The sequence below is a fragment of the Lepisosteus oculatus genome, chromosome 17 (assembly GCF_040954835.1).
Source record: "Lepisosteus oculatus isolate fLepOcu1 chromosome 17, fLepOcu1.hap2, whole genome shotgun sequence".
NCBI classification, from domain to species: Eukaryota; Metazoa; Chordata; class Actinopteri; order Semionotiformes; family Lepisosteidae; genus Lepisosteus; species Lepisosteus oculatus.
This window is the reverse complement of record NC_090712.1, coordinates 8201717-8223926: the sequence shown is the minus strand read 5'-3', so window position 1 is coordinate 8223926 and position 22210 is coordinate 8201717. Positions and strand designations below refer to the sequence as shown.

The window sequence follows — 22210 nt, the reverse complement described above, 5'->3', positions numbered from 1 at the left end:
CACAGTAAAATTTTATTTCATTACATATGGTAATTGTTAGCAGAGGGTTTTTGCAGACATGTGTGGGTAACAGAGCTAATGTTTGTATAATGACATCAATTTATTACTATTGGTTTTATTCCATTTGAATTTCTTTACCTGCCTTAGACTGTAATACTAGTTTATTTTGTCACCACAAGAATTTTAATGTAAGACCTGCAGAAGAAGCCAGTTAAAATGACACCCTGTTATTATATGTCTGCATGGGTTTTGCAGTGCTCTTAAGCTGTGTCTTTCTCCCAATGTATTTGTTTAGTGAAACTTCAATATTTATATATTTTTATATCATATAACATTAAATAGAGGTTTAAAATCCAAATTCCTTCATGTGATTTTTAGTGATATCATCACTTATTCGTTATAGTGTTTTTTTTACAGTTTGGAAGGAATACTAATGTAAGACCCTTCTTCTTGTGAACAGAAAACTGAAAAGATCTAATCAAAAGCCCAGACTGAACTATTAATTTAGGTTCTAAAGGACATTGTACCAAAAATGCAATTTACAGAGAGAGTGTTTTTCAACAATTGTGCTTTTGTATCCTGCTAGGTGCTGTCATACTGCTTGGAAGAACTAACATGTTTAGATTTAATCATCCCAAAGAAGCAGCTAAACTCAGGGAGAAGAGAAAGGTAATTTTTTTACCCTTGTTCTTTGGTTAAAATAACATATACACAAAAATAATTTCTATGGTTTGGTCAGCCAAGGTTTATTTTTCCCTTCTGAAAACAGAAATCTTAATTTGTTCTGTGTAACCTGTGTCAGTCATTAAAGATGTTTTCAAATTACTAATAGTTTACTTTCCATTGGTTAAAGCTTGAACCGATGTGGTTTGACATGTACCCAGAACCTTAGTACTGCCATGATTCTGACTGATGTATTTTACAGCATCAATATGAAAGAAAAATTATCAGGCACAACTCAGAAGTTTGTTTGGAACGTTATATATCATTACAGCTGTAACACCTTATTTAAATAAATTGTTCTAACAGTAACACTTAAAATGTTTTAAATATTGTAAAAACTGATTAAAAGTAAACAGCTGTATGTATACACAAAACTTTTAATACAAAGTAGTATGTATATTTTCTATAATCAAACAGAAAATTGTGCTTTTGTGTAAACGAACATCAAAGTAATCTGAGAGCCACAGTCCATGCTGGTCAGATGCTTTTTAACTTTCTCTGTGCATTTCTCACAGGGCACATTTAACAGGAGTTTTTATTGTGTATAACTGCCTGGCATTGTTTTCTTTTACACTTGTCAGCCTGTCACTTTCCCAATAGTTCAAAATTGTACTGCTGTATAGCACTAGTTGCAAAGTTTTGCACAAAAGGTGGAAACTCTCTTCTTAGTTTGTTTACTGTTCCCACGTGGTTGTTTGTCTTTGTGCGGCACCTTTGCCAGTTCAAGAGAATTGCAGTCACCACTGTGCAGATATTCTTCGTCTCTGAGGTGTATTTCAGTCTGTCATTTAATAGTCATAAGCCGGCATCACCTCTTATAAGAATTGACAGAAATAATATCAGGTTGAGTTAAAAATCTTTCACATTAGATGACAAACAGTTCTTTAAGATGTCAATCATGGACTTGCAGTTGTATTGTAGTCAAATTCCTGGAAGATCCAATGGGGTTGGAAATAACAGGCATCAATACTGAAACTACAGGCTACTTATGATCCAAAGCATGAACTGTATTGTAAATAGTCCAAGTGAAGAGAATCTCATGGTCCCAGGTAAAAATATATATATACTGTATATAATTCAGGCATCAGGGCATTTAACATGGATTGAAGACATGGCATGAGTGGACAACAGTGACTGCTTTGTGCATGTGGAATATATTACAGTTTAACAATCGGAAACGTCTAATTGTTGGCTTTGGCACTTCTAGCATTAAGTAAATTTAATAAGTCGGGTTCAAAGAAAAGCATAACCTGCGGTGGATTTTCTCCAAGGGGAAGACTTTCAATTTGCATCAGTATTCACTACACCGAGTGTTGTCTTAAAGCAAAGGTTTTTGTTCTATTCAAAAGACAAAGAAATATAATTACTTTGCTACACATTTTCCCCATCAAAACACAGAAGGATTGCAGTGCCTTAGAGCTTTACTTGCCTGTTATTGTGTATTTCATAAATATTCCACCAGATGCTGTTTGCTTTGCTGGCATTTAAATATTTGCTGTTAATTTTGGGGTTTTTTTTGGATGAAAGGTGCACTGAATTCAGAGGCTGTCCAGGATCTTAATTGTCTTGGCTAATGATAATTTTGGAAAGTAGTGTGTTTATTCCCTCTTTTAACAGACCATATTTTCACCAATGCCAGTGGTATAGTGATGCATATGCTGTGCATTTGCAGCTTTAGCTCAGCTGTTTGATTTGTAGAGTTTTTGGTTGGATTTTATTTTTAAAAGAAGTGCTATATATTAATTCAGCACTTCAGAAAGACTGCGTTTTAAAACTTTGTAATTGGTGTTTTAGGTGTAACAACTATACCAATGTTTTTCAAAAACATTGTCCAAACAGCAAGTGATACCTGATAGTGAGGCTTGAGACCAGGTTAAATGGTCAAATGTATTTTTGTTTCCTTTTTAAATGCGCCCAATTTGGAATCACACATTTTTTAACATCTCTTCTCACAATAGCAACTCCCACATTGCACAGGGACAAACTGTAAAGGAAGGAAAGACAGGCTCTTCCAGTGAGCCCTCCCATTGATGTTGCTTGTATGTTGACACACTTCAAGCTCCACAGAGCCTTACAGGAGAGTTGGTGTTGATTGGAGCAGCAACAGATCTCTTGCTGTTATCACAACGGGCCTGAAGGCACCTTGGATGTCTTACTGTAGTTTCACTGAGTACCAGGTGATACCCTGTCCCCAGGAGCAGCTCTGTCAATTGATTGCCATTATCTGGGGAAGCCCAGCAACAAATGGGTTTAACATGACTTAGACTCTACCAAAGAATTACAATACAGTCAAAAAAGAGCAAAGATTTTAAAACATCCATTTTGCACAAGTTAATACATACTCAACATAGGGGGTAGCTTTTCCTCCAGTTGTATTTTAAGAGTTTTTAAAGATTAAATGCTCCTTTTCTCAGGTAGGGAAATTGTGCAATGGTGGTTTTTGAAAATGAGGAATTATCCAGCACAAAATAGCAGCCACTTAGTGCTGATAAGTTAGGGCAGTTGTCTTTATTCAGACAAAAGCAATTTGTTAAATCGCTTGCACATACATATATTATTTTTCATTGTAAATATGTCACTCAAGATGCTAGCTTCTGCAGAGTGTGGTTTCTTTATTTAGAAATGTATGATAAAAGGTTCATGATTTCAAGGATATTGAACCATCAGTCAAATCTTCAACAATGATAAAGTGAATATAATTCTGTTGTTGTAGCCCATAACATAATTTTAACATACACAAGCAAACATTTTATACTGCAGTCAAACTTAGTTTTTAGTTTTCAGTGACTTAATTATTTAAAAAAAAGAAATTCTCTTTCTGAAGCTTATTGGATGTTTTTGCCAGATATACTTGAGGAAAAAGTTCCATATGTTTTATTAAATGCAATAAGTACTTTTACTGCAAAACATTACTCTCCACATTCTGAGCATAAGACTTTATAAGCATCTTATCTGGCACTTTAAAATGCATGTATATTTTTCTCTCTCATGAAATTTGTATTTGATTTACAGTGTAGTAAAATGAGAATTATAATTCCCTTTGTGAAGTTGCTAATGCTCTTTGAGTCTTTATCTTTAAAACATAAATATTTATTGTCCTATATAGTACATACAGTACTAAGTTTTTTACACACTATATTATTAATATTTTTTTCATTAATATTAATGTGTAGACTAAGGAATCCTCTCTTGTGTATAAAAACCTAAATGTGTGTCTGCTTTTTTACTGTGTTCTTTGTTTAATTTGTGCTCAGAGTGGACTACTTTCCTCCTTCAGTTTGTCTATGACAGACCTTTCAAAGTCCTGTGAAAATCTGTCAGCTGTCATGCTGTACAATCCAGGGTAAGTAATATTAATATGAAATTATGTGATGGAAAACCTGTCCCTTTTCAGTCTATTTTCTCATTAAAGGCTTTGGTAACCTTGATGGATGTTTTTTTTTTTTCTATCACAGTTATGTCTTTTTACAGTACGATATAAAATAACTCATGATAATTTAGATTTTTAAAAAACTAAATCAGTTGTTATTGTAATTATTTATTGAAACAAATTGAAAAGGTCTTGAGATTTTAAATCACAGATTGTTATACTAGATGAGGTATCTTCAAGTAGTGTTCTGTATATATAGAGGCCAGACCAGAAACGCCACCTATTGAATTTTCGAACATATCTCAGATCTTATTTCAATTAAAAATACATTTAAATCTTGAGATTTCTTTCTGATTTTACACATACTAGGTCATCTTTGAAGATACCTACTGTACTGTATATACTGTACCAATCTCTCTTACCTTCTCTCTTACCTTGATATTTCAGGTATAATATTGAAGTACTGCATATTTAAAGTATATTGTGGAAATATCAGTTTGTCATAGCAGGACTCAAAGCAGCAACTAAATATGGTTTAAAAATACGAAAACATATAACCATCATTATTTACAAAGAATCTGAAAAAAAAATATTTGTGCCCTCTGTGATGCCAAAACAGAATACTGCCAAACGGTGTTACTTTTAGTGTCTGTGTTGGGAGAACAGTCGACAGACTTTTTGTGCTTTAAAATATTTCACATTCCTTCTGTTCACACTACTGGGAAATAATAGACTGGAATTTGAAATTCATTTCACAGTGTGGATCTATCCAAAAACAAGCTTGTCCATTCCCCTGCTGTTTTGTGTACAAAGGGAACAACAGAACCGTCAAAGTGAGCTTTTTCATAGAGTTGCTGGTCAGTTGATATTTCTTTTATAATGATTGCTGCTCAGTGGTAAAACACTGGAATGACTGTGGATACGTTTCTCTACTTAGTTACTTGGGCGTGTGGATAACTGTGAATTCACACTTGTTTTTTTTTTTAAATCCGCAGTCACACATAACATACACTAATAGGAAGTGCTGAGTGTGTTATAAAAATCACAAGGTGATTTGTAAAAGGTAACGGAGTAGTGTATTCAGCAGTTTGCCTGTGACTGTGAAAACATATTGTCCTCATTCCTCAACGGAAAAGTTATTCTTGACAAGCTACAGTTTGCAAAACTAAGCACAGTTGGCATGCATATTCATGCAACTGATGTCTCGAGATTCAAACAAAGCTTGCATGTTCTGCTGCCAAAAATGGGGAAAAAAAAGATAGCAGCTTAAGATTTTGTATGTTTTTTTTGAAACTGCTGTAATCTTTCATGCCATCTTTATTCTATTTGCAGTTCTCTTGGTTTTCTTTGTAATGTACAGTACCAAGACAAAGGGAGTTTAGATTTTTCTTTTAATAGTTGAAAGGATTTTTGATTGCTTTTGGTTTTATACATTAAAGGTTTTTATACATATTTTTTTTATCAATGTGTCAACACGAGTAGGAAATTAAGTTGTTTAATAAAGCGTGTTGTGGAACAGATTTTCAAAGAACTATCTAGTCCAGGATGGACAAATTCCTCTGGGAACTGATAAATTCTTGTCTTGAATCTTATTTTTGTCTTTTTGCCAAATCTTGATTCCACTCCCTTGGGTTTCAGAATTACCTATTGTATTTAAAAACTTCTCTCCTGGGACTTCTAATTTTACACCCACATAGTTGCTGAAAATGTGTTGCATATCTCAGAAGACCTAATCAGTATGAGATGCCAATTGACTAAAGTTTCAAAACAAGATGAACCTTTTTTTTTTCCTTCTCGTCGTGTCAAAATTTGTTTTAGATTTTGGAGTTACAAAGTGCTTCTTCAAGCCGAAAGATTTGCACAGGTCAGTAAAAACTCAAATTGAATTTCAAGCCCCTCCACACTAGCTAGAAAAGAATGACGTGCTTTCAGAGAGAAGAGACAGGTTACATAGCAAAACACTGCGCATAAGCAACAGGACAGTCGCCGTGATTCCTTCTACAGAATGCGCTACAAACTGCACAAGTCTTTCTGTGCTGTACATGCATAATGTGGTGGTTTTCAATTAAATTATTTTGAGTTTTCTCATTTTATATGCAACTAAATCAGGTCAGGGAAAAGACATTCATTAATATTATAGAGAAAAACAAAAAGAAACAAAGTGAATTTAAATATTTTGAGGATGTGGTAATTGGACACATGGAGCTTCCTAATCCCCCTGAGTCTTTATCTAACAAATAAGGAAAACTGGCATCCTCTATAACCAAACTTTTATTACAGTTCCAAGTCCAATCTGAGTTATTATTTATTTGACTTGGAAGAACATTGCATTCTATTCAAAGGCATGACTAAATATATTTCTTTCAGGTTACCTTGTTGATCAAATTTTCCTTTTACATTTCTTAGAAACATTAAACAAATCTTTACAGGTTTTGTTTATAATTCTATATACAGTAGGTACACCTTCTTTATTTTGTTTTATCCTTGCAGCCTTTCAGAAATAACTTATTTAACCGGACACCTGTAGCAGCTCTTCAAGTGGTTGACATAAGGAGGATAGCTTTCAAGTAGCATTTCAGAAAATGTCCCAACAAACACACATTTCTCTCCTAAATGTCAATTTCTGCAAACCTGAAGCAATTACAAGTTCCCAAAAAGACAAAAGTAATAAATGCAATAGAAACTGCAGAGGATTTATGTCCCTAAAGCTGGTTGTAATATTGAATGAAATAGCAGGCACAGAGGTAGTCTGCTGATATAAAGCAATTTATCTGGTGGGCCTCAAATAACTTGCAGCTTGTGCTTCACTGCATTTCGCAAGTTTTCTTTGCCACTTTTCTTTTTCCATGAGTTAGGTGATTGACTGAGGCCAAAATCCAATGCTACAGACTTTCTTTTAGTCACAACTTGATGGATCTTGCTGAGGTTAGCTGTGTGTTCAGAGTATTGTGTATTGCAGCTTGATAATCCTCTTTTCTGTTTTATCAGATATGGAGTCTATGTTCAGCCCTGCTTCACAATGCTTTGCGAACTGGTAGACATGAACTGTCACTTACGTTATTTGACAGCGACATACGTCCATGTGACTTCTGCGTTAGGGCAACCATAAAAGTCCTGTTTTTTTTTTGTTTTAGTTTTTCTTTTCTCTGGTCTCGAGACCTAAATTGCAAAATTCAGGCTTATGACATGAGCAGAGGATGAGAAATAGCCTGTGGCAAAGCTCTCAGCAAAACTGCTCAGCTTTCATTTTTCTTTATCAGTTGTTTTGGTGGAACAGGAGCTTTACTCTTCACCTCATGTTCAAGTTGACTTCTTTCTGTTAGAAAGATGGGTATATAGCTTGCATTTATATAGGATTCCAGCCAGCTATTTATATTATATGTGTAACTATTCCATCTTTTACATACAAGCTGTAAGAGAGCTCCCATTCCTTAACATGGTGATTAATGTGTTTCTTACCTGCTGAATCTTCAAAAGTGATCATCAGCTCACTTGCTGGGCTTGTCTACAGCAAGGCATCATTTTTTTCCTTTAATGTTTCATATATCTTGCTTTCTTGAGTTGTGCCCTCATTAGGGGCTTCTATCAGTTATATAAATGCATTTCATTCTACCTTTGTTGAAAGTCAATAGCCAGTGCAGTGGGTCAAAGAACATGACTTTGGGACATGTTCAAATGTAACAAGATAAAAAGGAAAAGGGACTGCTAGCAGCACTGATGCCTGGAAACCTCACAACTGAACAAAATGCTTTGTATAAAGGCAGGACTGGAGGAAGTAAATATGCTATCAAGCCACCTGTATACTTTATGATTGTTTTTTATTGCTAACTGTGCCTTTACATTTGATAATAAATACTGTACTGTAGTATCTATTTACTCTCAAAGTAACTTACAGTGCTAGATACCTTTGTGGAAATATTTGAAAGAGGATGGATTCATTATCTATTGAAGTTTTCTGTGATAAATGTATTTATTCTGCTGTGTGACACTGCATGGCCTTTGACATTTCTGATTTAAGGATGAGAAGCTTCATAAAGGAAAGAATGGATTTTTCTTTTTTATTTAAACTACCATATACCATGTCTTTGAAGAACACAAGGAAACTTTTGGGACAGATGAGCAGAGCTTTGAAAACTTTCATTTGTTTAATTATCTTTTGGTTTAAAAAGAAAAGTTTTGCAAAGAATAACGGTATTTGTTTTTATTTTATTATTTGCAAATATTTTCTTTTGTTTTCATAGCTCATGTAGGCCATTTTTAATGCCATTCTGAATGTGTCGATTCTTTCATTAATACAGGGATGAGGTTGTAACTGTATAGCGACCAAGAAATTAGTCTTTGCCTGTGCTGAACCAGAAAATGTCAGATTTAAATCTGCACTTCCAGCTGGTTTCTATTTTAGGAAACAAAAACAACTCTCATTTCTTCATATCAAACCACAACTTTGGCTAGTAATGCAAATTATAGTTTATGAAGTCTGCTGTAAAATGCCAGTTCTTCAACAATGCTTATTTGCTATGTTTTATTATTCTTGTGAAGTCCCTCAGATTCTTTACTTGATTGTGTGAAAGTGGCGATGATCTCATTTATGTTGAGAAGGTATGACTTGACATTCATTTTGCATTCTTTCTAAATTTAAAAGGTTTTAAAAAAGGCCAACAAGACTTGTCGCTACAGTTTCATAGGCATACCACTTATTGATTTTTTTTCTTGTCCTAGCAATTTAAACATGACAATTAAGAAAATTTTCAACATAATTTACACTTTCAGAGCTATAAGAGATGAAAGCCAGTGCTGCTTTTCAGCTAAGTATTCCTAGCACCAGGTGGTGTAGGAGCCTGCAGGCATGATAGACATGTCTTCTCCAGCTTACTCTCTAGTTCTTAAAAGCCTTCTGCTTTGATTCACATCTAAGAAGCATAAGATCATAGACATGCTGAGCTGTGGTCACTTTGTGTGATAAATTTGCTTAAGTGTTATTATAATAGCGAGTCAGTCTTATTGAGCTAACGGGGGAAAAATGTTGCAAGTCAGGCTGTATTGATTTAAGAATTTCAATGAGGCAGTTTATTTATCAATGCAAGTGAAAGAGTCTTTTTATTTTTTACAATTGGTTTGTACATGATTGGCCTGTTTCAGCAGTTTTAAGGGGCTGAGAACTTTTGATGTCTTTAAATATGAAATGTGAATATTTTTGTGAAATGAACCAATGTCTTGATCATCAAGAATTTGACAACTTATCAATAGAATGTATTTTATTAAACCGTAAAGTAACTATATAATGCACTTTCAGATAATAAGATTAATTATAAACAACAGGAAGCTGTTTGACTCATTAGGCTTGTTTGGTTAATATTGAATAGTAGGTTAATCAAACAAAAACTACAGATGTAGTTAAGATGAAAACTTGTGTCACTTTAATGAAGTGACTTTATTGTAATGTTCTGTATTGTGGAATAGTTTATATGCAAAATTACAGTATGCAAAAATGTCCACTTTAAAATTCAGCAAAAATGAAGATATTTATTTTTTAGATACTTTAAACAGAAGGGAAACTGAATAATAATTTTCACAAAATGTAACACAAAGGATTTTGACAAATGCAGTTTAAATTAAGATAGTAAGAAACATGTATTGTAGTGTTAACATCTTAAAAATGTCTGAAACAAACAAAGACAAAAAAACTTTTACATTCACAGCAAAGAAGCCTGTATAAGCCTGTATAACCTTGCTAGTGTTTAATTGTGTAGTGTTGTATTTTAGATATAACTCAGTATTTTGATTCTAGGCACACCTAGTGTTATTGGGCTTTCACAGACGTGTCGCTTAAGACTGCTGGTTGTTTTAAGGAATTGGCTTGTTTTGAGATGCTGTCCATGTTCCAGTAATAAGACTGAGACTGTTGCACTTCGATTGGATTTTCTTCTCTAAATTACTATTGGATAGAAATTACTTCTCAAGAAATAAAAAACATTAAATGTAGAAAAAAGAAAATCAATTATGCCACCTGACTGCAGTGATTGGCTTGAAAATGTGGAGATTGCCTTTCATGGAACTGTTAGTTTAAAATCAAATGGGTTGATGTAAAAGCTTCCTAACTAAAGTTCAAACAACATGTACTGTAAAGTCTCTATTTAATCTTAATAGTACTAGATCATAGCTCAGCAAACCCTAGGAATTAAAATCTGTTTTCTTTTTAACATTACTAGTTTGATTGTTGTAGATATAGTACCCTCTAGATTTTTTTACTGGATATAATGAAGTCATTGTATGCTTTGTTTCATTGTAATGCTGGGATGTCCAATTTCAGGTAAACAGCCGCACCTTAGGTGAAAAGAACCAGGGATTTAGTTGTATTGTCCTTCAACATTTGAAGTTGATGATCCCCCCCCACCCCCATTGTAATAAGGGTTTCAGGACCCATAGATGCAAAACAACTGCAAAAACTAATAGACACTAATAGACTCTGACCATAAGATGTGGTTCCAATGACCATGCAGATGTAGCTCACCTACAGAAGAGGCTTCTTCCTTGCAATCCAGTCAGAATACTCATGCAGGTGATGGTAAATGGTAGTTTTTGACACTTTATGTCCTCAAGATGCCAGTTTGTGTCAGAGGTCTCCAGCTGTTGCCTTTGGCTAATAGTGCATGCTCTTACCTAGTGTCTTACCTTCGCACTGCCTCCTTTTATACCCCAGAGAAATGGCAAAATGTTTGGAGATCCGTTTCTGGTGGCTTTCATTGGACTTTCAAAGAAGAAAATCTTATTTCTGTTGTATTCTGTTTTAAATAATACACAGAATAAATGTGACCCTCTTGTTTTCTGGAATTCAGTTAATTATTTTAGACAATTTTTGTCTGAATTGCTATTATGATTACAGTATATCAATTTTCACATTAGTTTTAATTAAAATACATTGTCCAAACTATAGCTTTTTGTGTTGTGTTATTTGTTCCTATTTCATCAATGGTATGAAAAAAATCTGGTTTCATTAAAATGTGATAATTAGCACATTATAAAATATGCAGTAGTTTCAAACAGGGAATATCAGACTTAGCTCCAGTTTCTTTCTCCTGTTATTTTAACCTTCTGTTTTTCTAACATTTTTAGAAGTGATTTCTATTCACCATTAATATTGTGTGGTTAAAGGTGTCTGCTTGCACATTTTGCTGCATGCTTTTTGATTAATGTTTGACCCATGACTTGTCTTAATGGATGTCTTTGCTTTCTCTGAACCTCCTCTGGCAGTCTCTTCACTGTAAAGGGACCAATATGTCTAAGGTAGACAAACCTAGTGTTTCTGTATTGATTACTTTGAGTGCATGCAGCTAACCTAACTTGAAGGTTGCATTAATCTTGGTTGACTTGTATTTTAGACTTTTGTGTTGTATAGTGTTGCCTTCTGTTGTCATATCCCTTCATTTGCCTTTTTAACTACTTGGTTTTAGAAGATGGCTATAATTGTAATAACTTGTAAAGCTCATAGCAATGTAAAATGTGAATATTTAACCCTCCAGTTTGTGTGCTTTATTAGTCTTTTTCCATTAACGTGATGTTCATTATGCGTGCCTTGTTGCTATATGGTTTCTGCACCAGCTAGTTTATAGTAACCTGTACGTCTCTTGTTATTAGGCTGGAATTTGAAAGACAACAGCGAGAGGAACTAGAAAAGTTGGAGAATAAAAGGTATTAAAATGTATTATTCCTATAGAAACCTGTTTTCGTTTAAGAAGAACCTTCTACATCATCTATGATTACACATTTTATTTTCTATTTTTATGTCTATCACTGTGCTTGTGGCTTATAAGCAAAGATTTTAAAAGACCCTCTCAAATTCTGCCATACCAAAAAAAGAGCATAACTAAGAGATAAGTCCAAATACAGTGGTGATTATAACTTCTACACTTCATGGAATTGAATCCACTAGATGTTCACAGATGTCCAGAGACTTATTGGATTACATTTCACAAGAAGTGAAATCTCACTTCTGTCACTTTGGTTTGGTAGCTTGTTGCAGACTGAATTGTACTTTCTGTTGTTTTTATTTTCCAACCATTGCTTGTGAAACATTAAAGCTGTCTGGACTGACACATAAGCCAGGTCTGCTCTTATTGCCATCCATATGCTGGAGGTACATGCATCAAACGTCAAGCCTTTTGCAAGGTCACTTACATCACCATTTTTTCCCAATAACACAGCACATATAGGAAACCTCTGTTATTAGTAATATAGAGGTTTATACTAGTTGTATAAAAATAAAATTATACCGTTCTGTGATTATGAAAGAAACAGGTAAAGGTCTAATGCCATTGATAATTATGGGAAATGTGTTGTTTATTTGAAGGAAACTGATCAAAGAGATGGAAGAGAAGCAAAAGTGTGAGAAGGCTGAACTGGAGCGCATGCAGCAGGAGGTGGAATCCCAGCGCAAAGAGTCAGAGCAGGTACAACTGCGCATCAGGAAACAGGAGGAGAGCCTCAAGCGAAGGAGTCAAGACATTGAGAGCCGGCTGAAGGATCTGCTTGCTGAAAAAGAGCGGTTTGAGGAGGAGCGACTGCGGGAGCAGCAGGAGATGGAGCTGCAGAAGAAGAAACAAGAAGAGGAGATCCACATTCGTGTGCAAAAGGAGCAGGAGAGGCTGCAGGAGATCCACCAGAAGGAGAAGGCAGAGAAGATGGAGATCTTCCGTGAGCTAGAGAAGCTGAAGAGGGAGAGGGATGAGCAGTCCATCAAGATGGAGCTAGAGAAGAGGAGACTGGAGAAGCAGGAGCAAGAGCAGCTCAGCTTGGTATTTCGACTTGAGGAACAGCTGCGGGAGAAGCAGGAAATGATCAGATTGCTAAAAAGGGATGATGTGCAGAGGGTGGAGGAGGAGAAAAGGATCTTGGAGGAAATCCGAGGAGTTCTCCTCAAGGCAAAGGAGGCTCGTCCAGACGGAGACGAAGAACATGACGATGTTAAGAACGCCAAGCAGAGGTACATGAGCTTCAAGATGAAGCAGTTGGAGCAGCTTCAGCTCTTGGAGCAGAGACTGCTTCAGCAGAAAGACCACCTGGAGAAGGATATCTCCAGCGAGCGGAAGGCTCTAGGCCATCTCCTCCGAGTGCATGAAGAACACCAGAAAGTGCTGAGAGAGACACAGGAAAAAGGAACTCTGGATGCAACCAATGTTGCCCAGGAGAAAGAGCGGATTAAGCAAGCTGAGCAAAGGTTACAGTACAAAGAACGCCAGCTTCACTGCCTCACTGAAAATCACCTTCCCACCATTACAGAGGAGAAGCAGAGGTCTGCTGAAATTGTGGAGAAGGGTCTTCCAGGGCTGGACAACACCTTGTACCAGATAGAGAAGGAGATTGAAGAAAAGGCAGAGCAGCTGGCGCTTTACTGTGCCAGCGCTGACCAGCTGCAGCAACTTCAGGAGACATATGAGTTCACTGCCAATGTTGCTCGCCAGGAAGAGAAGGTGCGCAGGAAAGAGAAAGAGATCTTGGAGTCTAAGGAGAAGCAGCAGAGGGAGGCTCTAGAACAGGCTGTTGCGAAGCTGGAGCGCAGGCACTCAGCTCTGCAACGTCAGTCAACTATTGAGCTGGAGATCGAGGAGCAGAAACGGAAGCTGGCTTCATTGCACCACAGTGAAGAACAAGTGGGGCTGCAGGCCAGCCTGGAAGCTGAGCATAAAGCACTGGAGCAAGACAGAGAGAGGTGAGGTTGCAGTTAGGCTCCAATGTGCAATCAGAGCTTCTTTTCATTTATAATTATTTTGTGTACTGTTGGTACAAAAAGGGTTATGGTCTATTCTTGATAAATCTGTTAATTTAAAAAGAAAAAAATAGTTTCTTAAAATAGGATCAGCTTCAAAAAGAAAGTTTTAATTTACCTTTAAATATTTTACTCAAAGACATGGAAGCTGAACTGTTAAATTCATACACTGTCATTATCCTAATCCTGCTTTTTAGGGCCATAAGGCTTCTGATATCAAGTTAATAAGATATTGGATTTAAGCAGTGCAAATGCATTTTTATTGGATTTTACATAGGTAAAGTCAATATGAGTTCCTTCACACTGGGTTGCTTTTTTGTTATTTACATGCTATTCTAATTTAATTTGCTGCTTCTCAGACAGGTTTTTAATATATTTGCAGTACTTTTGTTTGCACCACCATGAGGGATGCAGTTTCATTATAGCAAACTTCACCTTGCATTAAACTCCTGTTAAACTGGAGATAAATGTGCAAGTACAATCAGTCCCCCTGCATAATTTCATTAGTGGCATCTTTAAGGTAACGAGGGGTACTCAAAGTTATAAATTAGCAAAGATGCAATGATGAAAAATATGTGCGTGTCAATTTAAATCATGTTGGATTTTATTTATCCCTCTTCTAAAATTAAAAAGCGTGAATTTGATTGTGTTCTCAGTCACGTTTGCAGGTGGTTTATGTTCACATCTTGTAGTATTGAATAACTTTTAACTATTTTGCTGATTTGGTGATCATAGGAATCACCTGTTTTCTTACTGCCACGCAGCTCATTTCATTCATCATATTAGATACCAGGGTGTTTAATCCTTTTGTATTTTATGTCCATAGTCATGTCTTGCAAGGCTGTGGGAATACAGTACATGCTAATGACAAAAAATACCATCACATGACACTTTCTTAAGTAAAATACAATATGATTAATAGTAAAATTGGCAGGTTATTGGGAAAATGCAGAAGTGATGCTGTTCTCATGATCAGCATAAGGCCATTAATAAGGCGTAGATCAGAGGTGCAATGAGTTTTAGAACTGGGAATAACACGTATGGTTCTCTCTTTCCTGATAACAAGACTGGAGCGTGAAATTCAGCAACTCAAACAAAAGATCTGTGAAAATGATGGTGCTTTGAGAAGTCTCTACACAGGAAGTGATGAAAAGTCAAGTCACAGCAGCTCACCCGTGAGCCCTAAACAGTCCCTGCCAACCCTGATTCCAGTGGTGGATGACAGGTAGGCCGTTTGTTAGATCTGTTTCAATTTGGATCTCTGATATGACTAAAAATAAATCTACTATATTTATACAGCATTGGAAATTATTATGAAAATGGTATAACATGCAAATAGCCCCTTAGAGTATATGTAATATAATAGATTTTGATCTCATGATTAAACGCACCATAGTACACTCATGTTTGTAACATAATACTATGATCGCCATTGATTCAATTAGGTGTCGAATGCATTTTATTCCCATATTTTTGTTTCCATGTTTTTAAGGATTGCTTAGCAAAAAAGTTCAAAACTGCCAAGCTTTTCTAAAGTAAATTACATTTCTCTTTCTTTGTCCTGATGGAATTTTCAATAATTCAAGATTGTCAGAATCCACATGGGCAAAACCTATTTAATTTCAATTCTGGTTGAATGGCTTTAATCTCTTGCAGATGTTCAGGCTATTTGTCCATTAAGTCTAGTAAATGGTTAAAATAAATTAATTTTCAGTTTATTCTTCTTTTGTCCGTGAACAGTTAGAAGTCTCCAGCCCCTTACTATGCTTAATAATTAAAATAGCTATTAAATACAAAATGAACAGCACTGAGAAGCTGGATATAAACATATACAGTAGGCTTTGTTCCAGTTTGCACCATTTTGCAAATCATTTAGATTAAAAGCCTTTTGTCATAAGGAGTGAAATATCCTTTGTTCCTTTCCACTGGTTTAATGAGTGTGTCCTTTACAACGAACCAGGATCAATGCATACATTGAAGAAGAAGTGCAAAGGCGGCTACAGAAATTGAATCAGACCAATGGTGACAATAACATTGAGCTTTCGCTGTCAACAGAAACATTGAAGGTATAGTCTATAATATGTTCCCAAAAGGATAAACATTTGTTCCATCTGGTGTACATGGAACCCAATGAGGTTTCTGTTTCTTTCTGTGACAGATGTGGTGGGGAGAGATTTGGTGACAAAGAGGAATAGGGACATAGACTTTTTTTGCTGGTTCAATATTTGAGGGTATTCTGAAGAAGCTGAGCCTTAATAGGTTGCTTTTCCTAAATTTGTGTTATATTATTTTTTTTTTATTCTAACAGTATGCCTGTTTAATAATTCAGTTATTTAGATCTTTTGTTTTTTTCAACTCAAGTTAATAATAAAGACCATCATTTTGAAATGTATGGAAACTGCCAGGCAGTAATGATTGTATACTTGTTTTACATATTCTTCAACCTCAGTGGAGCTGCTGCCTTAGTTACTAAATACTAAATGTACAGTATATCTATGTTTCATTCTCTATATCAACAGGGAGAACTATAGAAGGTAAAAATGATGAAAATGTTTGAGGTTTGCCTGGGATACACGTCTTTGCAAGGGACCATTATTCAGTCTCTCCTTTTTAACAGGCTATAGAACTATTTCCCGAAGGGTGATGCTCCCAAAACAAGACAGCAATTTATTTGGTAGACAGTGACACTTTATAAGGTTCAGTAATCACAACAGCAGTTGACAAATATGCAAGTCATTTTTTATTATACCCATAATTAACAGTCATATATGAAAAACCAAAAAAATCAAGACCAATGTTCAACATACAGTATGTAAATTAAACTCTTTCTCCCATGTTTTAAATGTCTATAAATTAAATTGTTTTCCCCTTCTGCAGGAAGAAGAACAGTCTAGTAATGATGGAAGCTCTCTTAAACTGACAGATGAGGTAAGCAAGTGTCCATTTACTAGGGGAACATGATTGTGCACTGTGTAACACATTTTGAAAATGTGCTGCCTATTGAAAGGGTTTTGTGAGTAGTGCATTGTAATGCAAAAAAATGTTCTTTGCTACTTTAATCAAGCATACAGTACCATTGGATGCAGATAATACAGAATGTCAGTCATGTAAAAAGTGTTTGGCTTTTTAAACCACTGTACTGCTAGGCTGTCTTTGCTAAATAAGACCTTAAACGTTTTTTCATTCAAGCCAGCTTTAAATGCCACTATTGAATTAAGCCATGCTAAAGTATTTCATGACAATATTGAATATATCAAACCTGATACATAAAAGGTTACATAAAAAAGTAGTTTACATTTTAAAGTGTAATAGTATAAAGGGATATCTCTCAAAGCAGTACTTTTAAAAGGGCTATGTGATAGTTTTGGTAATGTGGATGCCAAAAAACCCCACTAGTAATCCTTTGTTGTACCTTGTTGTAATTCCATATAGTGGTATTGACATGTATTTGAATCCAAATGTTTTGTAATTGTGTAATTGCTAATGATGAGCTTAGTACAAATTCTAAAATGTTGTCCAGCACTGCCAGGTCTTAATCTGCTTCATATTCATCTTTTGCCAGTCAACTGGCTGTTTTAAGTGTTCTCCATTTGTCCTGGTTCCTCAGGACACCTTCCTAAACGACAATCTCGCAATGTGTTATTGCCTTAAAAGTGTGTTATTAAGCAATTACAATGCTAGAAGTAATCATAAAAAATTCCCTTTGCAGGAAGATGAAAAATCTCATAATGGTGTTGACCCACGTAAACAAAAATATGAGGTAAGGAGCATGTTATTTCATGACCTAACAGTGCGGGGCAAAGCAGTGATGACTTTCAAGTTAAGTGTATGGCAGTGCTTAAATAAATTGGGAATAATATGCAGAAGAATACTGCAAAATGAGTTAAAAGCACAAAATCAAGTCAAATTTAAACACAATCCTTCCTCATGTTTTGTGCATGTTTTGATCAGAAAGGTGGTGGACTCTTAATCCATGGTAGTATCCAATTTTTCTAGGCCATGTAGCACTTTCTCATTAATTGAACTTATGCTTCAGGAGCTTAATATTTTTAAGTTCTGTGTGAGGACAAATTCTCTACATACTAGACAATTTTTTCTTTATCTCCACTACAGTGGATGTAGATGAACTTTATAAAAAATAAAGAGGAGACAGGTAATTAAATGCATTTTTCTGTCCATGGCTTTAAATGCTAAATATTACTGACTCTTGGTTGGTTTGGTTGAAATGCAGTTACATCTGAGCACGTATGTCTTGTATATAGTAGTATCTGAAGAGCCATTGTAAGGGAGGAAGCAATATGCATTCAGTACCTATTTTGAAGACAAAATCATAGCTCTTTTGTGTAATCCATCTATTAATGTGGACAGTTATTAACTTTAATTTGCCAACCTATCATTACAGCAGGAAGAGAGCTGAATTACCAGTAGGCAGGGATTGGTAGATTAAATCAGATTGATTTATGCATCATGCTCAACAGCAGCTCGGAACAGAAGTTTGTACATCTTTTGCTGAAAAAAGAAAATTGACAATTGTGGTTCATTAAAATATTCCAATCAGACTGAAAACTGCAGATTTCAATGAGTGTGATATTAACAGTGATAGCAGAAGGTTTTTCTCTGTATGATGTGATAAAAGAATGGACAAACCTGTCTGTGACTAATAATTAAAGGATAAGAGGCAGATGAATTTGGGCTTTGCAATCAGTGCCATTAGTGAGAGCTTATATTTGACAGTCAGGAAAGCAGTTGGTGCCAAGAAAAATGGATACATTAGTAATTGTACATGGGATCTAAAAATCAAACTTCACCCTCATCTGTAACAAAATACTGTTTTCTGAATCTTCCTGTTTCATTTCTCTACTTTTAAAATTCTTATTATAAACATAGATACAAGAGCAATAAAAATAGATTAACATCTCAAGCATTAAACCAGCTAATTGAACATAAGCCAAAGAACCCTCTTTTTACACAGACAACTACCACACCAAGGCATAGCATCCCATCTCTCCTTGGAATGGATGCTGCTTTTCTAAGGGCCTGTGAAAAAAGACCAAGATCTGAAGAGCAGAAGGGGATATGTTGTCTTAATGAGCTACACTGGCCATATGATTGGGGGTATGGTAATGACATGGAAAAGGGTCACATTGCCAGGGAAAAGAAAACCGCGACAAAACAGACTGCAGAAGAGTGGGATTTGCTACCTCATAAATCAACTCCTGATAAAATGCCAGTGGAATTGCAAGCAGAGCTGAAGCTACATCAGGATAACTATGATTGGAGAGAAATTGGAGTTCAGCAATGGAAATATGCATCCATCTTTGCAGGGAGTGATGGAAATAGCAACAATCTGTGTCACACGGAGAGCAGACAAACTAACAAGAGCACTGATCTCCTGGCTGTCTTAAGGCACCGTTGCTCAGAGTCTGAACCTGGAGGGACCTTGTTAGACTATTTGACCAACCCACATCTTGCTAATACAGAGCCTGAGCAAGAACAGACTAATAGACCCCTTCTCCCCGGGGCCAATATACAATCTGAAGTCCCTGTACAGGAGTACACCGCATCAACTGAAGTCCCCAAAGAAGACCAATTTGGTCACTCTGTGATCTCCCAGGTCTCTTACGAAAATGAGATGGGGTTAGAACAGAAGTTTTCAAAGACAGACATTGTTTCTGAGGAACTGGAAACTGAGCAGAACTCTGGCCTTGGGTATTTCATTAGCAAACTGTCTTGTATTTATAAAGATGCTAGCCGTTGTCTGCAAAGTACTCAGGAAGTTGTTAGGCAGGTTAGGAAGGGAGACTTTCAGTGCAGGAGCAGCTGGTATGGACAAATGTATTCAGTCATAAAAGATTTGCCGTTTGTACATAAGGTACATCTTGAAGTGACTTTAAAACCTGATATCAGTCCAAAACCTGCGTGCATCTTAGACTCTCCCAAAATTCATCTCTATAATATGAGTGAACCTAGTAATATAACACCATCAGAGAATGTCACAGGTTATCTTGGAACACCAGTGACTTCTGTGATGGCAATTAAATGTGAAAATCTTTCAGTGCTCTGCCAAAGGCTAGTACAGTATCCCAGAGATCTTTGTAAGCTTCAAACTCTCCCTTTGCAAAACTTGTTAGCCTGTCTAGACTGTGTCTTACCACATCCTGCTGGGACTCATAAACAACTCCGTGGTATATACTGGCTTGCAGTGGCTAATTGTAAGCAACCTGTTCCACAGCCTGGTTTAGTGCTTTTGTATGATTCTGTCATGTTTGCATTAACCTCAAACACTAACTTGGAGAATAATAACAGCAACATTTTAAAAATATTCCATCGGCTCCCTCTTGAGCTCATTAAGGAAGTTCACATAGGTTTTGCTGGACAAAATCTTAGAGTTTTGGGACATTCAGAAGATACTATATTGACAATCTGTACTTACAACAAGCATCTTTCCCAAGAGGTTTGTCAGGCATTATTGAGAGTTTTGCTTCGCAAAGCAGATGATGCTAACTATAAAAGTCACCCACTTCTTTGGGGCGATCTCATGCAGCTCTCGATTAACTGGGAGTATGAAATCACTGACCTCACTCTAACTGGTGGATTTCGAGTCAGCTCAAAATTCAAAAAGGTTCTTGCTGACCTACTTTATGTGCTTCATGGAAATATGTTGAAAAACAAACCCTCACTGGGAAATGTTAATATACTCTTGTACACCACTGTGATAGCTGAGGTGAAGTCACATGCACATCATACACCATTAACACAGTTTGTTCTCACTAACACACACATTGGACTTTTGCAAGAAGACAGCGTTTTTTATCCCATTCCAGGGTCAATTGTAATTCTGCCAAAAAGAGCCCAGTTTGATCAGATTTTGCTTATGTGCCGTTCAGACCTCCGGTGTGTGCTTGTTGCAGACAAGGAGAGTTCAACAAAACTTGAACTTGTTTTTGCCAATAGCGAGGGTAGTCACTCAGAGCAAAAAGATCATGAAGACTCATCCGTACTTGTCCCCTCTCACTCGTGTGGTAATTTGTCCCGTCCAGCTGAAGTGTGGAAATTAACTTTTGGTACTTCAGAAGAAGCAGGTTTTCTGATCAATAGTTTGTCAGCTGTTTGATGACATGTTTAGTGCAATGATGATCAATACCAAATGAGAAGAATGCATAGGCTTAATGTTTAAGAGGAATTTCAAAGCCAATTAGAGATTTGAGCAATTTATTTCTTGAAATTTATAAGGAAGCACAGAAATCCAAGTTTTTATTCCCAAAGATTATTAAAAATACAGTAGATTCACTTGATTCTTTGTTACTGCTACTATGTACTTGATAATAGGAGATATTTAAGTATATGAGTAATATACAGAGAAGAATCCATGATTTTACTCATTTAAAAACTTATATGGATTATATTTTGAAAGTTCCATTACATGAACATCAGTGTTCTGCTCCTACATAGGCCTGTACCTACTGTATACATGCACAACTAGACCCACGGTTGATCATTTACTAATGACAGGGTTATCAGCTTTGCATTCACTTATAGATAATCTACGGTATAGTATCCTTTACACTACTTCATTTTCTACTTCACGACAGCTTTCCTACAAAACTAAATGCACACACACCACTCAATTTGTCTTCTTTTTGGATTGTAGAAATTGGAAGTCTATGCATTTATTATTATATTATTAGAAGAAAGTGTCTAGCCTGTATGTAAAAGTAAAGGAAACCTAATCATCAGAACATAAAATGCCAACATTTGTAGAATATTGAAATATTAAATGGTGAGTTTTATCATGTGACTCCATTACATAAATTGCATACTGTATAGTGCACTTAATCTTTCAACAAAATGAGCACCACATAGTACGTTCAATTTAACCTGCAGCAGCTGTGAATAATTTTTTTCTATTATATCGCAGTTTTTTGAAATGTAGGGCTTACTGAATTAGTTGTGGTTTTTGCATTTTTTAAGAAGAAAAGTGTAAATGAAGCATAGATGCTGGAAGGCTAATTACTTGTAATAGATCACTCATTTATTTTATTGTTTTTTAGTTTATTTTTAATGTTTCACTTTGTGAGAACAGACTCTTTTTTGATTGCACTTATTACCAGAAGGCAGCTTTATGTGGGTGCATATAGAAATAATTTAATTTAGTGTTGATTTGAAAGCATGTAAAGACACTGTCATTTGAAGATGTTTTGTAATCTATTTTTTAAATATTAAAATACATTTTATTGTAGGAACTGTATGCCATGCAAGTGTGCTGTTTTTTTTTGGTTTCCTGTACCTTATTGATTTTTAAACTAAATAGAATTAAATTAAAACCTTGACTCGCCCACCAGTTGGATGTCAGC

The 22210-nt window shown here is 35.7% G+C and overlaps 1 protein-coding gene across 5 annotated transcripts in view; it reads left to right on the top strand.

Annotated features, from left to right (window-relative positions):
* kif16ba (kinesin family member 16Ba) overlaps nt 1–22210 on the top strand; it is a 96670-nt gene that overhangs the window by 41073 nt on the left and 33387 nt on the right. For 2 of the 5 annotated variants that reach the window (XM_015363129.2, XM_015363128.2), the window contains exons 16-24: nt 587–669; nt 3978–4066; nt 11345–11377; nt 11729–11782; nt 12441–13799; nt 14923–15081; nt 15817–15922; nt 16734–16784; nt 17566–17616. In XM_015363129.2, the coding sequence (XP_015218615.1) occupies nt 587–669; nt 3978–4066; nt 11345–11377; nt 11729–11782; nt 12441–13799; nt 14923–15081; nt 15817–15922; nt 16734–16784; nt 17566–17616 (1985 nt within the window). Of the gene's footprint in view, nt 1–586; nt 670–3977; nt 4067–11344; nt 11378–11728; nt 11783–12440; nt 13800–14922; nt 15082–15816; nt 15923–16733; nt 16785–17565; nt 17617–18828; nt 22119–22210 lie in introns of those variants that run through there. The other 3 variants (XM_015363126.2, XM_015363127.2, XM_006638582.3) reach the window with 3 other exon arrangements.